Here is an 18,932-nt window from a genome sequence, read left to right as displayed (position 1 = left end):
TACATATATACACGGATATATAGATCCGCCACGGATCATAGAGTCACACAGATCCCCATACAGAGTGGGACAGGGTCACACACACACATTCTTCCTCATATTCTTTTCCATTATGGTTTATCACAGGATACCGAATATAGTTCCCTGTCCTATACCATAGAACCTTGTTGTTTGTCAACCCAAAGTGACTTCCACAGTTACTGTTACAGAAGCAGAACCATTCTTTTCCTCATGAAAGGGTTACAAGAACCTTATTCTTTTCTGACATTCTCACAAATATTTCTAGCAATTATTGTAAACTAGCAAGAAAGAATAGACTCTCGGATCAAAAAAAAGTTAAGTGGTGTAGAACCTAACACACTGGGCCTTATACAAAGTGAAGTCTCTATTTTCACACACTACCTCTTTTACACACAGAAGAGAAGCAACTCAAATATTAAGAGGCAGCTATTTAGTAAGTCTCACAATAGCACAGTGTGCTATCTCCAACTTTATTATTCTTCCTTTACAAAACTGGTTTAGCTGTTCTAGATCTTTTGTCTTTCTAGGAGAACCAAGTTCAAGAGTTAGGAGAGTTTTATAAACATCTTTGGACAGTATGGCATCAGAAAAGGAAAACCTGAGGGGAATTTCCTGGCTGTCCAGTGGTTAGGACTCCAAGCTTCCACTGCAGGGGGCACAGGTTTGATCCCTGGTGGGGGAACTGAGATCCCGCATGCCACATGGCATGACCAATAAATAAAGAAAGAAAGAAGTATCAAAGCTTATGTTTTTTAAAAAAAAGGAAGACTTGGTATGCCATCCATTAGCATTCTTATATAAGAATGACATAGTAGCATTAAGAGAAAACTAAAATCTTAACATCTTATTTAATTCATTCTTTCAACAAATAACTTACAGAGCACCTATATATAAAACTGTCCTAGATACTGGGAATAAAAGCATTCCAATTTCTATCTTTATAGTACACTGATTTCATTTTATTCATCTCTAAAATGCCTAGTTTCATCAAAACCTATGAAAAGAAAAGTGAATGGACTTAATGATAACAACAAACAAAAATCGATCTTAATGCATGAGTTTTGTTCCTTTGACTATATGCATGATGTCATGTTCTACCACCTTCCGGGTAGTTCCTTCCCATAGTGGAGAATGTGAAATTCAAAGGTTCTCTAAAAACACTCAGATGAGAGCAGGCAGGCAAGGTTTCACTCCCCCAGGCATATCATGAACACTACACCAGCATGAGAAAATGCCTGTGATGTATCAGAGACTGAGGGCTCTTGTAGTGTTTTTGATTTTCATACAAGGCATTCAGTATAAATTTATCCTGACCAAGAAAAACCCCATAAAAGTAGTTGAAAAAGTGGCTGAATTAATACTCATATTTTCATATAATAATAACACATGGAGTAGGAATGACCACCGTAAGGGTATGGAAAATCAATACTGTTGATCTAAGACAATTGAAAGTTACCATTCTAAGCAACCCACTTAATAAGTCACATCATATTTTTGCTATTCTTTCCTAAACTGCTTCTCAAACTGTCAATCTTGTTGCCGTATCCTACTCACTGCCTAGATGACAACAGTGAAATATTTGTTGGAGATGATAGGATCCATGCAGAATCCTGTTTCAAGTCCTGCTCCATACTTGCCCCCAGCTCCTTCAAAGATAGGACTCTCAAAACAGTAAGTAGCAGGTGTTTAGCTCCTGGCAAGAATTCTTGAATGATAAAATACCACTATCAAGAAAATCAACACAAAACCCCCTTACTCCAATAAAACTATACTCTCTATGATCTTAAAGTATTTATATTCCTTAGGCCACTGTGGGATTTTCCCATAGTTGGAGGCCTCTGTGAAGTATAGTGGTTTTGCATATGGATTTTATTTTCTTATTTTTATAATTTAGTTTATATATTTATTTTTGGCTATGCTGGGTCTTCATTGCTGCATGTGGGCTTTCTCTAGTTGCTGCGAGCGAGGGCTACTCTCCATTGCAGTGGGAGGGCTTCTCATTGCGGTGGCTTCTCCTGTTGTGGAGTAAGGGCTCTAGGGCATGCAAGCTTCAGTAGTGGCAGCACACAGGCTCAGGAGTTGTGGCCTGAGGGTCCTAGAGTGCATGGGCTTAGTTGCTCCATGGCATGGGAACCTTCCTGAACCAGGGATTGAACCCATGTCCCCTGCATTGGCAGGTGGGTTTTATCTACTGTGCCACCAGGGAAGTCCCTGCACGTGGATTTTAGAAGATAAGATATGGGCTCACAGGCTGATTCTGCCACCAACTTTCTGCATATTACCAAGTCACTTTAAGCTTCAACTTACTCATTTTTACAATGGTACATGCACCTACCACAAAGTGTTGAAAAGAATGAATTAAAGTGAAAGTCGCTTAGTTATGTCTGACTCTTTGCAATCCCATGAACTATACAGTCCATGGAATTCTCCAGGCCAGAATACTGGAGTGGGTAGCCTTTCCCTTCCTTCTCCAGGGGATCTTCCCAACCCAGTGACCAAACCCAGGTCTCCCACATTGCAGGTGGATTCTTTACCAGCTGAGGCACCAGGGAAGACCACAAAGTATTGAGAAGAATGAATGGGATAATGAAAAGTGTTTAGCAAAATATTGGGTATAAGTATTAAACAAACATTTAATACATATTAATTACACACCAACAGATCCACCTGATAAATCTTATGGACTATCTCAACCATTCCTCTTTCCTTTAGCTTTGCCTAATTGTTTCAAGATTAGGGAATTCTCTTCCTCCTTCCTATGTCTTCCGTGTACTACGCCACTGCAGTGGGATGCTTCTGGCAAGAGAAGAGCTCCTGGAGGGCAGGCTGACTAATTCTTGTTTGTATCCTTGGCCCCTGGCTCAGTACAGGGCCTGGCACCTATTATTCAAATGTCAACTAGAATATCTCAATATTGCTCCACAGTCTGCATTATCATCATTTAAAGCTACATGATATAGCACTAAGAAATCTTCTTAACCAATACACTTCTAATCTTCTGTGTATTATTAATAGTGTAATAAACAATTATAGTTTATTTTTCTCTTTCTGGATTATTTAGGATAAATTCCACCAGTGGGATTATAGGATTAAAAAGTATAGCTCCCAGCAACTAGACATATATCCAGTTTGCTTAATTACTCATTATAAAATGTGTATTCCAGTGATATTGCAAAAGAGAACTTCTATTAGCTTTAGTACTTTTAGTTCTATTTTGTCGACCCAAGGCTGCCTTTGTCCCACCTACTCTGGGACATTAGCAAGAAATAGAGGAAGTTAGGACAGCTTTCTTTGTCTGCAGCCAGATCTCATGACTAGCATAACCGCTTACTTGAAGGTGATGGGAAAATGTGGACAAACGAACTTATAACAAACCCATAAAGCATTTACTGTGTGCCAGGCATTGTTTTAAATGTTTTACAGATACTAACTTCTTATAATTCTCATAATTACCCTATGAGGTAGACATTCTCATTCCCCTGTCTTACAGCTGAGGAAACTGTGAAGTAACAACAGAGACTTGAAGAGATCTTTAAAAAGCAGAGATTGAATCCAGGCTCCAGAGTTGAGGCTCGTAATTACTAAGCTATGTGCCTTTTAAAGAAAAAACAAGCAAATAAATCATTACTGTATAAGATGACCTCGGATATATCTTTATAGACAGCCAGCTCTCCTCTCTTCCCCAGGGTGAGTATCAGATTAAAATAAACTCTGACTCTCCAAATTAACCTCATTATAAGCAAATAGTACTTTCCAAAGTCAAAATCACAAATACATGATTAGAACACTAGACTATAAACAGATGAGTTTACTTAATTGCAAAAGTGCACTTCCAGGTGGTTTTTCAACCAAAGATGAGTAGATGCTAACAGATGAATACATTACAGACTGATATTTTAAAATAAAGTAAAAGCATATTTATATTACCCTGCTAGTAACTGCAAAGATGTCACAAATGTCTAATTGTGTCTGGCTGGATGCCTAACTTCTCTTTCTTTCTAGGCTTTCCAAAAGTTTACCTGGCCAAGCAAGTCAAGGGGAAAAAAAATGTCTATTTAAAGTAAAAACAAATATATTCTACTATATTAACATTCTGTAAAGCAAGTTATCAACATTCTAAGACTGACTGAATTAAAAATGGAAATGAACCAAGAAAACTGACTCTATATATTCAAGCTATATAGGCTTGCTATATGAACACATAAATAATATAACAGGGTAGGGAAATATGATTCAGTGGATATCATTGGGACAAATAAAAAACAGACTGGAGATGAACTGAGACTCATGTTTCATATCATACATTAATCCATCTGGGATTAACCCTCAAAGTTACATTAAAATGGTGAAATAAACAGAAGAGAATTAAATAGCATTTTAGCACAATGATGGAAGGAAAATAGTCTCCATCTGCCTCCAAAGTCAGAAACTTACCGAAGGCAAAATGGATGGCTTGAATATAAAAAGGAAAACTTTCTGTGTAATGAAATTAGCACAAGAAAAAGGAGAATACAACTAAAAAAGTGACCAGATAACTAACATAATATTTTGAACAGTCAGCTTTTACTGAAAAACATATGTTTTATCCATTCATTCAGTATTTATTGAGGGACCTACAACACACCAGGCACAGCTCTGGGTGTGGAAACAGGAGTGAAAAAACAGACTCAGAGCTCAAAATCACTGCTTTCATGCAAGTTATAGTCTAGTATTTATAAAAGTTCAAAATCCAGAATAGTCTACTAAATTGATTCAAAAGTGTCCATCTCTCAGCCTCTAAATTCAATGTCACCAAGCAAGAAATTAAACTTAAATTTTAAGATACAATTATACATACCTTAATATCAGTAGAAATAGAGATAAAATCCAAGCGAACAAAGAGGGAAACATAAGAAAAACATACATCTGAACCTTGACTGGATTTTTAGTGAATCCTGGCAGGTAGTCAGGGAAACAAACTGGTCACATGTAACACTTTATACATGCTCTGTCTCCATAATATTACTGTAGAAAGAAAATTCTCCCCAAGAAAAGACATAATTTAAACCCATGGTATACAGGGGACTAGATGCTTAATAAGATTAATGGTTAAACCGCAGTAGATTGACACTCCAGTGCAATGTTGTCCAACAGAAAAAAATATAAGACACAAATGTAATTTAAATGTTTTTAGTAGCCACACTAAAAAGGGAAGAGAAACAGGTAAAATTAACCATAAGAATATACTTTAACCCAATATATACAAAATAGTATCTTTTAAACATGTAATCGATAAAAAATTATAAGGTATATTCTTTTTTGGTTCTAAGTCTTTGACACCTGGTGCGTGCGTTGTATATGGCAGATCTCAATTTGGACTTTCCACATTTCCAAGGCCCAACAGCTGCCTGTGGCTGGCAGCTACAGTGTTGGATAGTATAGCCTCAGATCAGATCAGTCGCTCAGTCATGTCCGACTCTTTGCGACCCCATGAATCGCAGCACACCAGGCCTCCCTGTCCATCACCAACTCCCTGAGTTCACCCAGACTCACGTCCATCGAGTCAGTGATGCCATTCAGCCATCTTATCCTCTGTCGTCCCCTTCTCCTCCTGCCCCCAATCCCTCCCAGCATCACAGTCTTTTCCAATGAGTCAACTCTTCCCATGAGGTGGCCAAAGTACTGGAGTTTCAGCTTTAGCATCATTCCTTCCAAAGAAATCCCAGGGCTGATCTCCTTCAGAATGGATTGGTTGGATCTCCTTGCAGTCCAAGGGACTCTCAAGGGTCTTCTCCAACACCACAGTTCAAAAGCATCAATTCTTCGGCGCTCAGCCTTCTTCACAGTCTAGTATAGCCTAGTAGTCTTCAATTGAGGAGGATTTTTGCTTGCCCAGGAGACATCTGGTAATGTTTGCAGACATTTTGGTCATAACTGTGCATTCAGTGGGGGTAGAGGCCAGGGATGCTGCCGAATAGCCAACCATGCACAGGACAGGCCCCCACAACAAAAAAGGATTTAGCCCCCAAATGTCAGTAGCACTAAGGTAGTCCAAGAGAGCTAAACTTGGCTCACATGCTAGTATTCGGTGTATGCTGACCTAGGGAAATGTGTTTTATGGCCTATTTGTTTTTTATATTACAATGCTTTAAGTCAATTTTAGAAGTAACTTCTTAAGGCTTCTCCTGAGATGCACTAATTTTTCTGTATTTCTCCTAAAGAGCTTTGCAGACTGAAGGGCTCTCCATGGACAGAGGATGCAGCCACAGAAGGCGTCCACAGCAGCTGATTCATTCCAAAGGGAAAAATACTGATTGATCCAGGAGTTGAGAAAACATTCAATAAAGAAATTACTGCTGCTGTTTGTATCTTCCTGAGGACTCTGGCTAGGAGACTCTGAAGTGGAGCAGGGTGAGGACGCTGGGGAACCGAAAGGGGACAGTGAAATTTAGATTCAGCCACTGTTCAAATAAAGGTCAGGGAAACACAGAGCCATTTATATGCCCATCCGGCGAGGAAAGCAAGGAACTTTCAATCCATAAGCAAACAGAGATATTTGCACAGGGACCCTCTCTCCTCTGTGCTCCAAACCATCCCCAGGGCTGTGATAACAGGCTCACTGTTACACCACAGGGCTTCTGCTTATCTAGTTTGCCCATCTCATTTTAACAGGCTGCCAGAGTGGAATGTCTGCTGACAGGGCAACCTCGGGCTTCCCCCTGCCTGGAGGCCCCTGAGACAGGATACCAAGGGCCGATGGTCAATCCTCAGGCTGAACAATCCCTTCCTCACAGCAAACAGCAGGGCAGCCTTCTGAATGAAGCCCAGGGGCTGAGGAACCAACCAGGTGCACCTCTCAGCTTCCAAGGGGATTAAAGGTTACAATACTCCTGTCTGACCTGCCCCACAAAGAAAGTTGCCCTCAGGGCACAATCAGAGTGGACTTGCCTCAAGAGCCTAGAGCATATTCTTCTCAATTCACAAGATAATAACAAAAATACAGAATGGATAGCCTCTTCTTACAAACTCTTCTGGCTCAAGTAAAAGCTTTTCTGTAGGTGTCCCATTCCTGCAGCTGCCTTTACCATAAACATTTAGAAAGACAAACTTTTAAGGGAAGCTGTTACAAAGATACAGTTTTCAAAGAGACTCAAAAAGTTTAAGATTAAAGAGAAAGTTACATTTTATTTTAAATTTAAAAAGAAATGAAAAACGCTGCATGCCCTTCCAAGAACATCTGACTTCAGGCTTCCCCATCCTCCCTCTCCTCAATAAGTTAACACCGCAAAGGACAATTCCCCCAATTCTCAGCACTTTCTTATTCCAATGTGTAATTAACAAGATCCTGATCATCTCAAGCATTTCCCTTAAGAAATTCCAGAGAGTGGCCACTTCAGTCTAGAGGGACAGCAAAATTTCAGAATGCAACCTTCACAGGAAGGAAGCATAATATATTAGAAATGGCTCACTAGTCAGAGTTGGGGAACCTGCTAACCTCAGGCTTATTGCTCAGTGGCTATGGATTAATTTGTACCCCAGCTCACTCATTTGTAACTAGGCTGCGTTACCCTAATGTCCAGGATCTGCTATTAATACAATCCACAAGTGTAAATACGTAAAACCAGTGGATATACCTTATTACCATCACGATAAAACAGGTATTTTTCCGCATCTCATAATCTAGCATTACCCCAGAATCAGGAGAAAAACTGGAGGGCTTTCAGTTGTTTCATAAGCTAAATTCCAAGAAACTTTTCCCAAGTTCCTATTACATCGGGGGATGAGATTAACTTTGTTATTACAATGATAAAGTTTCAAAGGATAAACTGAAAATAAATCTCAGAAGAAGAAAAGGGAAACACTTGGAGTCCCACTGGTTGAGGGGATAGAAGAGACGATCCCGTGAGATCTAGGGAAGAGGTTCTCGGCGCTGGTGACACATTAGGATCACCAGGGCAGCTTTAAAAAGCACTGACTGTCTGAGCGTGACCCCAGAGACTGGTTTAATTTGTTTGGAGTATTAGTATCTTTTTTTAACATTCTTCAAGTGATTTTAATATGCAGCCTAAACTGAGAGCCACCAGTGTAGATAACAAAATGTTGGTATTTTACATTTGACAAAATCCCTTGAAGACTTTCAGGCTTTGGCTTAAAAAAAAAAAAAAAAAGCCAAAATATAATTTGTAAATGAAACTCCCTTCAGTGCCCAGTACTGTGTGTGCCTGTGTTAAATGCCTCAGATAAGACATCATTGGGTCCATTATGTGACCTGTACTGCAGAGCAGGCTGGAAGCGCTGACAATGGTGAGATGCAAAGTAAAGGTGAATATTTGGGCAGTTTGCCTATTTTTCCAGTGTGAGAATACATTTAAGGAAACTAAGTAACTGCTTAACATCATACCTGCTTTAGTCAACAGAAATTGTTATTTGATATCTAATAAGAGTTGATTCTTTGAACAGCTAATTTAGAAAATAATCTTAAATAATTAAAAAAATATGGCATCTAATTATCTAAATAGGTTAACTCACAAAAAAGGGGTAAGGAGGGAAGGGATCGACTTAATAGGATTAATTCTACTAATTAGTGGACTTTTGTGCACCAAATTAACTTCCTATTAGTCTGTAACTTTGATACTGAGAGGTTCAACTATTGTAAAGACTTACAGAGGCCCTGTTCCCTGCTCCTGGCATTGGTCTTTTTTATTTTTGATTAAGAGAAAGTGAGGGACAGAATGGTGAGACATTTTAGAAAGCATTAGCACAAGGCTGCGTATGCATGCTCAGTAGCGTTTGACTCTTTGTGACCCTATGGACTGTAGCCTGCTAGGCTCTTCTGTCCATGGAATTTTCCAGGCAATAACACTGGAGCAGGTTGCCATTTCTTTCTCCAGGGTATCTTCCCAAACCAGGGATCGAACCCATGTCTCTTGCATCTCCTGCATTGGCAGGAGAGTTTCTTTACCAACATATCACCTGGGAAGCCCCAGTACAAGGCTACCTCAAAGCAAAACCCAGGTTTCATTGAAAAATTTTTCATTAACCATTTGTCACTTCCAAGTTATAGATTTTAACAAAATAAAGGCTTGAGTATTTAAAATTGCTTGAAAAATATGTTGCTAGTTCCAATACTTTTCTTCCCTTTGACAGAAAGCTCCTTTAACTCGTGCCAACAATCTATATTTATTTCCCTTAAGCAGCATTTCCTAGCTAGGAAGCAGCAGCCGTGCTGCAGATGGCGTAAAAGAGCTCATGATCAAGGCAGCAGGCCAACCTCAGGAGACCTGCGGGCTCTAGACTCAGTCACCACGCAGGAAAGCCACCTGGGCTCTGCACCAATGGCAGCACTGTTGTCATCCCCACCAGAGAGCTCCAGGCTGCTATTGGAGACCAACATCTGGCACCAGGCCAGAGACCGTATCATACCGTACTAAGCTCTATAAAGCTTTATAGATGCCTTCAGGGAAAAGGGGGCAGGGAGGCAGGTGTTCTTACTCATCCTATTACTGACTGTCCAGAAAATATGCTGAGTCACTGAGTACCAATCAAGAGAAAAATAATGCAGAGACTGCAATACTAATCTCCTTCAGCCCGCTCTCCTTCCTAACAGCAAGGAGACTCACAGGTAATATTTTTGACACTGAAAACACAAGGGCATAGAAAAATTCACATACCCTTCATCCATAAAGAAGCTCTTTCAGAGTCAAATTTTGTTAAAGTACTAAACAAAACTATTTTATGACAACAATAGTTGTCCCTAGGTAGAGGTGTTAAGGGTGATTTTATTTTTTCCTGTAATCTTCCATAATTTGCACATTTTCTGTAAGAGACCATAATTCTTTCATAATAACATATCCTAGAATCCTATTTCTTGGTAAGAGATTACTTACTAATCACATCCTTGTCTCTAGCATATAACTTGAGCTCACCCAAATAGTTCTTCCACTCACTAATCACAAATACTCCAACCAAGACTAAAGTGTCAGCTGGACACCAAACTAAAGGAGACACTTGGTGAAGGTCACTGGACTCTGTGAATACTTGCTTTGTTACTTTGCCTAGAGGCAGAATATTCTAACATGGGTAGAAAGCAAATTCCACTAGTGGTACACTTGACAGAAGGGACAAAAAGCGTAAAATAGTAAAGGCACATGCACTTTAGTTGACTATTCCTTATTTTGCATGTTTCCTCCTTTCTTAGTTAGATTAGACATGCTAGGGAAAAAAACAGTCACCCTTGGCTTTAGCCTGAGCACAGTGAGAAAACCACCACCAAAAAAAAAAAAAAAAACTTATAAAAGTATCACAGAGCTTTGTCTTGTTTTCACTTCAATTTTAATTTGAAGCAACTAAAATACCAACTCCTTGGCCTGTTATTCAAGAACACACATCATCTCCTTGCTGTCCACCTGAAACTATCATAACATTATTAATCAGCTATGCTCCAATATAAAATTAAAAGTTTGAAAAACAAACAAAAAACCCCACTGGCCTTTTTTAAAATGAGGAAAAAACCTACCAAAATAAACTGCAGATTTAGCAAAAAAAAAAAACAAAACACATCATCTGAAACTCATGATCTAGCCCTCTATATCTACAACTTCACACTTGATGCTCAAAGCCAACAGTTCTTTGGTTGGCCTACCCACAGCTTGTTGGTCCTACCCATAGCTCTTTCTTCCACCAGGCATGTTCTTCATTTCTCCAAATTCTACCTGTTCTTCAAATCTCCAACCAAATTCTACCTCCTGAAGTCTTCCCTGATCTCAGAGACTGAAGAATTCTTTTCTTCTTGTTAAATTCCACAGCATCTAAATTTTAGTAATCTACATACATGACTATGAGTTGAAGCTTCTAGGGAGGGCAGGCAGGGCCAGCCTCAATTTATCATCATGTGCACCAGAACACTTCCTTCAGGGCTGTGTGTTCATCTTGGAGAGTGCTCAAATGTTTGCTGAATTAAAAAAAAAAAAAAAGAATATATATCACATCTTAAAACAAACCAACCAGAGTTGGTAGAGTTATGTGGTCAACATGTACATATCTGAATGCAATTATAAGAAAAGGAGCTATGCTCAGAGAGAGTCACACCTCAGACACGGAAACAGTATTAAGGAGTGGTCTGGACATAAATCTTCATGTTAGTTGAAATAACGCTAGCCTAACACCAGCCAAGATTAGTACTTAGGCTCAAAGAACTAACAGCACCAGAAGGCACCCCTATTAGCACTTCAGGATTAAAGGATGTCTGCAAATCATCAAGTTGTGTGTGGCCACAAGCTTTACCTCAATAGTTTTGAACAAAAGGAAGGTGTGAAAATGCATTATTTTAACTAGCTCTAAGCAGATGTGATACAAATATCTGAAGGTGTGAACGATTAGAGCAATTTTCCCAGAGTATTCCAAAAGATTTGGTCACAATATTAGGAAAGGGGCAAACTATATACTCTGCAACTTTGCTGACAGCAAAAAAAAAAAAAAAAAAAAAAATCACCAACTTGTTTAAAATGCGTTTAATACTTGGTGCTTTACTTCTGACTTCTGTTTGACAGTTTCATGTGTCCATGTTAAACTGAACCTATCAAAGGCTAATGGTGGTGGATAAAACCTTGTTTTCCAATTAAGAGCCACAAATGTATCCTTATCTTTTGTTACTTTGGGAGGTACTGTTTTTCATTTCTGATGGATAATAATAGGCAGAGCTGGCATCTGGGAGGTCTTGTCCCAGATTTCATCTCTACCAACTAATACAAAAACAATGGCTATGATCATAAGACATGAAACTGTAATCTCTACCCAATTATCTACTTACATTCTTAAAAAAGGTAAATGGTATGCTTTTACAGCCATTCCACTTCCCAGATACTTAAATTGTCTGTTTTTATACCATCGCTGAACCAGAAATTTGTCATTTTGCTTTTTTCCTATTAGCAAACTGCTAACATACGAGACAAGTTGAAGATGTATTTGTATCTATGAAATCTGGAGTTTTGATAGATAATATGCAAGAACATTCTAGGTGATATGTGAATTTTTAAAAACACTTGATCATCATATATGCCTTTTAACATGTGTAAAAAAATATGTTATATAAACCTATAATTCTATTCCTTAGGTCAAGGCTGAGCAAAAAGAAAAAAGTTGATTAAAAGAAACAGTTAAAGTTAAAAACAAAAAAAGTTCAGAGGCTACAGGATATGGTAAAAAAAAAAAAACAACAGGAAAACAGTACTCATATTTAAAAGTTTAGGAAACATCAAAGGATAATGAAAATTAAATTCATGTGGACTCCTGAGATCTCACAAAAGTGGTTGGTATCAGCCTCCTGTTTCTTCAAGATGAGGCTGAGTCACATGAAGGAAACTTTCTGTCTGGTGCCTGACTTAATAATTTAGAGGACACAAGGCACAACAGTGACTCTACCTCCAACTCTTCTCTACCCACAGAGGAAAAGTTTGCTGCTGCCACTGCACACCCGAATGTCAGTTTTGCTCTAACTAAATGGACAGGGCCTCTGTCCTCAGAAATGTCACAGGACCACGCTCTATCTTTCCAGGTTCCATCTGTTCCTCTTTTACAAGCTAGGCATGGGCAAGCTTGCTCACTAAGGCTTCATCTACACAGATGCACTAACAACTCTGAAACTTGTCCCAGCTCCATTCCGCATCTGTACTCTATCTACTGATCACCTTATCTAGATGCACCGCAAATTCCACATGTTCAAAAGTAAACTCATGCTCACCTCCTTCTCCTTTCTCTCCCCATATGCCCATCAATAGCCTTACCACAGGCACCCCAATGTCTCCCTCCCTCCTTCCCGAAATACCCCTAAGTCTCTCCCTCTCCTCCATCTTCACTATTAGACTTGGATCCAGATCCCTGGCCTCTTTCACCTGGGCTGGCACAGGAGGCTCTAGGCTGCTCCCTGTATTTTGTCTCTCTCTCTCTCTCATACACATTTTTCATATACTGCCTGAAAATTAATCTTCCTAAGATAAATGAAGTCTTAAAAATCTCAGCTCAACTGCATTAGCTATTAGGTCATGCAAAGTAAAATTACAATGAGATATCAGACATACCTATCAGAATGGCTAAAATTAAATTAATAACATCAAATACTGGCAAGAATGCAGAGAGACTGGATGACTCACACATTGCTGGTGGGAATGTAAAATTAAACAGTTACTCTGGAAAAAGAGTACTGAAGTTTCTGATAAAACTAAACATGTACTTACCATATGACCCAGCAATTACACTCCTGGAATTCACCCAGAGAAATGGAAGGTTTATTCACAAAAAATCCTATACACAAATGTTCAGAGCAGCTTTGTTTATAATAGCTACAAACTAGAAATAACCCACATTTCCTTCAACAGATGAATGGTTAAACAAACTGTAGTCTATCTATAACATGGAAAATACAATTGATACACAACAAATTAGATGGATCACAAGGGAATAATGCTGAGTGAGAAAATTCAATGTCAAAAGGTTGCATACTATATAATCCCACTGGTACAGCTTTCTTAAAATGACAAAATTACAGAGATGGAAAACAGATGAGTGGTTGCCAAAGACTAGGGGAGAGGGCAAGGGAGGAGGCTGCGGCTCTAAAAGGGGAGCACAACACATCCTTTTGGTGGAGTTGATTTGTATCTTGACTGTGATGGTGGTCATACGAATCTACTTGTGAAAAAACTGCATAGAACACACACAAATAAGTGCACATGAAATTGGCAAAGTCTTAATAAAGTGGTTGCATGTTATCCTTGTCAATCAATATCCTGTCGTGATTTTATACCACAGGATGCAAGAAGTTACCACTGGGAGAAGCCAGATAAAGTATGCATGGGATCTCTCTGTATTATTTTTACAACTGCATGTGGATCTACAGTCATCTCCAAATAAAAAATTAAGAGAAAAAAACCCTTTTAATAATTTCCAGTAGTTCCCCTATGCCCATAGTAAAATATTCCTTAGCATGACATGTAGAACTTTCCCACACACCTCTTATGCCCTAGACTACTAGCTCTAAGAGCTAACATTCTTTGAGCACAGGCTAAGTGGCAGGCACCATTCTAAGCATTTTATATGTATTAGCTCATTTAATACTCAAGGCATCTCATGAGTTAGGTTCTACCATTGATACTATTTTAATTCCTAAGCCACTAAGACACAGATGACTTAACAGCTTGACAGCATCCCCACTTCATTCATCCTCTGTGACTTTTTCCAGTATAAGTGCTATACTAAATATCAAGCATTCAAAAGATATTCAATAAGTGTTTTAACATAAAGTCTGGACAAAAGGACACAGACACGGTACAGAACTGGGACCTTAAGGATTTGACACTGATTACAGTGAATCTATGTTTCTCCAAAGTTAAGCTTGAATAGGAAAGCATTGTACCACAGACAGTCAAAACAGAAAATACCCATCAGTGAGAAAATGTTGATTAATAAGGCTACAGCTTTCACGTAGCAAAGAGGGACAAGTAAGGTCAGGCTAATGAAACTCCAGTGTCAGCTGTAGAGCCATATCTTGCTCCAATTTTCACAGAACAAATACAGGAACACAAACCTCAACTTCCTACCCAGCAACCCCCATTCTTTCTTATTACTTCTGCAATTCAAGAATTTTTCCCCAGACGAAGATGTTTCTTCCAGATTAAAAATGCATATTCATTATTTCCCTTGGAGGAAATTATTCACTAAAGACTCCTTTACACTCATAGGTTTTCTTGAAAATTTCAACTGATTATCCTCCATCTATCTAGAATTGTTCCAAGTACGCTCTGAAATCTGAATGAGAATCTCCAGTCACCTTTTAAAAGCAGACAACAGAGGCAGAGGGAGGGAACAATTATAAGTACAAGACTGAAGTATAATGGTTCCTATTCCCACTGCTCCCTGCCCAGCCCTTCCCCTCCCCAACCCTGCATAATCTGTCTTCTTTCCAGCAACACCTTTTCAGAGGAGAACTCAAAGGGGAAAAACAGATGACAGGTTGAGAGCCAACCTCTTCTCTTTCACAAATAACCATAAATTCTTAACAGTGACCTGAAGTCAGTAAAGAAAAAGAAACTTCTTTTCAGTTATGCATTTTGTGAAGAAAGAAGGTATGGTCTAGCACAGCAAGCAGATAAGGAGAGGAAATCAGGCAGGGCAACACTGACCGGTTGAGTTCTCTTGTACTTGGAGTCCTCACGGTCTCGGTGCTGCCCTGAATTGCTGGTTCTCTCCCGCACATTTCTATAACCAGGGCTGGGGATGATGTATTCTTTTCCTATGTCAATGTCCTTCATCTTCTCTGAGTGGAGGGCTCACAGACTCTTGGTTCCACTTGAGAATTCCTGGAATTAAAAATGCATCAAGGACAGGTATTTCCTAAATTGTGCTTAATAAGTAAAAGTACTTTAAAATAGGGAGAAAGAGACAAAAGCATTAAAGTTTTCTGTCATTATATCTATAAAAATAAATTCTCAAACATCTTTCAAGTACCATTTTATTTTTCTCAACTAAGTTCAACTGCAATGCATAGCGAATTTAGATAAGTCTTTAAAAAAAAAAAAAAAAAAAGGCTTTCCAGAAACAATTTAAGTTTGTTCCAAAAAAATTTTACACCCGAATTTTAAAAACAAATTCCCCGTGGATTACGGACAGTGTCCTAAAATTAGCTAGTGGTGATGATTGCACAATTCGGTTAATATACTAACCAAACACCAAGCTCTACACTCAGGTGAATTTCATAGTATACAAATATCTCAACAAAGCTGTTATAAAAAAAAATAATAGCAAAAAGAAATTCCCCACCCTGTTCTACTAAGTCTTATCTAGTATCTACCTGAAATGCTGTTCTAAACCCCAGTTAGCCTGATTAACTCTAATCAATACCTGGTATCAATTCTGGTTACTTTAGAAAAAGTAAAACACATACATACTCCACCCTAAGATGGTCAAAGCTTCCCAGATACAAGCTGGGAAAACACTTTTTATAACAGCCTCACTAGAAATTAAAGAACTGTAGCTGTGTTGCCTTTAGAATTCCATAAATTCCTATCAATCACTGAGAATGAAAAATACAACATTGCGGACATAATTCTGACAGCTATAATTCATTTTTTAAGGTAACAGAAAACAAGAAAACTTACAAATCCTCTAAATATAAAAGGACTAAATCTCCACCATAGAAACTTGTTTCCAGCACAAAAGAAAGCTTGACTTCTTACCTTTCAGAGGTCTGGCTCCAGTACCCTGAGTTGATATTGCTCAACTACTTATCTTTCAAAGAAAAAAGTCACCTTGTCCAATGACAAACTGCACCATAAAGAACACCGGCTTACAACCAAGAGCGCAGCAATCATGTCACTGAGACCTCATTAAGCCTAAACTATAAACAGACCTGGCATCTGCCAGTGTCCCCAGTGTCAGGATGCAGCTGCAGATCAGAATAATCCTGCTTGTTACAGGGATCACTGAAGTCCAACCTTCCCTGCCAAAGGTTCCTCAACCTAGCCAACTATCTGAAAAGCAGAAAAGATCAGTCCTGCTTTGAAAAAAGGCAAGAGGAGGGGAGCAAGTTTGAAAGGAAGGAGGCCATAGAAACTCACTCAGAATGCCAAATGCCACATCAGGAAGACCACAAGGATCACCTCAATTGCCTAAGAATTCACGTAACCTCAGTTTCTTTCGATCACTTTGTTCCAGGTTATTCTAAGTTGGAACGGTGTGGGGAGCAATTTTCCATTCCCTCTAACACTCCTGCTTCTTTAATTTCCTGGGCCAAGAGGTAGAGCAATGAAAGTAGGCAGGCCTTGTGCAAGGACAAAGCTACCATCTCCTGGCCTTGAACATAAGGAGGATTCCATCTTCTGAGTATCAGGAAGGCCAGCCAAGAGCTAGGAAGTCCAATAGATCTGGGAAACAAACAAGGCCCAAATCTGAAGAAAACAATTAAGGAAAGATCACTAGGCCAGAGTTTGGGGATGAAGGAGAGGGTACTATTTGTATTTCCCTCTTTTCTTCTTTCTGTTCTCCCTTAAAGTTGTTTAAAAGTCTTTTTTAAGAGAGAAGAAGAAAGGGAAGGGATTTTCATTTACTTCTGAGTCAGAGCTGTACATGACACTTAGCAGAATAATCAAAGTGAGAGAACCCATAGAGTTGCTCGGCACAGAGGTCTCTTGGTCAGCGACTTTTTTTAAACCAGGACTCTCCTTCAGTGCTAAGTGTAGACCTTCTCCTGCACAATGATGCAGTCAAAACTGCCTGGGGGGAGGAGTTTGCACAGGATTACAAGGACTGGAAGTAGCCACACTGGTGTTCCCAAATTGCCTTCATTGCAATATTGCTTAGGTTTCCAACACCTCAGGAATGTGGTTCCAGGCCCTGCAGCCACACAAAAAGACCTGAAGCTACAAGGGTATATACTTACCACCTCCCTGAAAGCTACTTGTCTCCAGCCTACCACACCTTTCACTGACTCACCCTGGAGACCCCAGAATGACCTATCCATCTTCTCCTTCAAAACCTTCTGAAACTTTGCCAGTCCTTTCTGTGTCCATCTGCCTCCTGCCTCCCCCATGTCTGTGCAGAAACCGAATGACCCCTATGTGAAAAATACAAAGCCCCATGCAGCTCTCTGCGGTGGAAAGGGAAAGGGCACTAATGACTGTCAAGAGATCTGGATTCCATTCCGGACTCTGCCAAGGGTTTCCTGGGCGTGCTTCTGTCACGAACCTCTATCTACCCCTTAGCTAAAATGAGACGATGAACTTCTGAGGTCGCTGGGTGCTCAGTCCCCTCTGTGCGGCTTAAGCGGGGGTGCCCCAAACCGCCTCTCTACAACCTTTTAGAGGGGGGCTTCTCTCAGGCCAGCATCCCCTAGGATGCCCCTGGCCTTAGGGCGTTCCCACGGCCAATTCTGGCCTGGAAAGGCGATAGCGACCCACACACACGGGCCGCGGGCGTAGCACCACCTGGTGGCGTTAGCCGGGAATGTAGCCGGCACCCCGATCACTCATCCCACCCTACCTGCCTTCCGAGGACCTCACTTCCAACCCTCCCGGTCGCGTCCCGAAAATGAGGCGGCGGGAGACTAGAGGAAGGCCAGGCCGCTTTTCTCAGTTCTCCGATTCCCGCGGACTGCTCGCATCCTCGATCGCAGTCCCCCACTATGGGCCGAAACACACTGGATGGGGATGGCCCCCGCGACAACCCGAGGGAGAAGGAAGGGGTACGGCAGTCACCGACACCTACCTGTGCCCCAGCTCCAGGACGGCTGAGCCGGCCACTCGACCACGCTCCGGAGCATTAGCCCCCGGAGCAAAACAAGCCTTTATAGCGGCATTGGCCGCCAGACTGCGCAGGCGTGCTGCACAAAGAATTTCCAAGACTGAAGGGAATTGTAGTCCCGCTTCCTGGAGCCCCAGGCTCCTTTCGCGGCTAAGAACTATATTTCCCAGAAGCACTGTAGAAGCCCTGGAGGAGATGCAGGCCGCTCCTCCCTTCCATTGCGCTCCAGGCTCTGCACCATCCTCCCCAGAGTTTCTGCGATCCTGTCTGGAATCTTCTCCAAGGCCCTGTGTTCCAGTGAGTGGTCGGGACGGTTGACAGTAGCCCTCTGTGGGCTGGCTGCCCAGTGTTTGTAGGCAGGGCGGTCACGGCGATGCTTGGCCGTTTATGCACCAGAAAACACGGTGAAGGTCACCGTAGCCTATAGGAGACCAGCCGGCCCCTCATCTTATCTGTGTGGCCCTTAAGGTTTTACCACTGCGTGCTCGCGACCCTGCGTTATCCCCTGTCTCACTTTAATCCCACTGTCCATCACATGTTGTGCTGCCCACGTTCTAGAAAATAAACGCCAGGATGACAGTTTTTAGAGTGGCAAGAGCCTTAGAAACGACATGCCAATTCATCCCTTTCTTTTTATAAATGAA

The 18,932-nt window shown here is 40.5% G+C and overlaps 1 protein-coding gene across 5 annotated transcripts in view; it reads right to left on the bottom strand.

The window, feature by feature from the left end:
• ABCC5 (ATP binding cassette subfamily C member 5) overlaps positions 1–18,382 on the bottom strand; it is an 81,833-nt gene extending 63,451 nt beyond the window's left edge. For 4 of the 5 annotated variants that reach the window (XM_055568922.1, XM_055568924.1, XM_055568925.1 and 1 more), the window contains exons 1-2: positions 16,227–16,370; positions 15,174–15,350 (exon numbers count right to left, since the gene is read on the bottom strand). In XM_055568922.1, coding sequence (XP_055424897.1) covers positions 15,174–15,302 — 129 coding nt within the window. In that variant the 5' untranslated portion in view covers positions 15,303–15,350; positions 16,227–16,370. Of the gene's footprint in view, positions 1–15,173; positions 15,351–16,226; positions 16,371–18,252 lie in introns of those variants that run through there. The other variant, XM_055568923.1, reaches the window with a different exon arrangement.
• Positions 18,383–18,932: the final 550 nt, after the last annotated feature.

Source organism: Bubalus kerabau, chromosome 2, assembly GCF_029407905.1.
Source record: "Bubalus kerabau isolate K-KA32 ecotype Philippines breed swamp buffalo chromosome 2, PCC_UOA_SB_1v2, whole genome shotgun sequence".
Taxonomy (NCBI): Eukaryota; Metazoa; Chordata; class Mammalia; order Artiodactyla; family Bovidae; genus Bubalus; species Bubalus kerabau.
The sequence above is the reverse complement of the archived record's forward strand: the minus strand, read 5'-3'. Positions and strand labels throughout refer to the sequence as shown.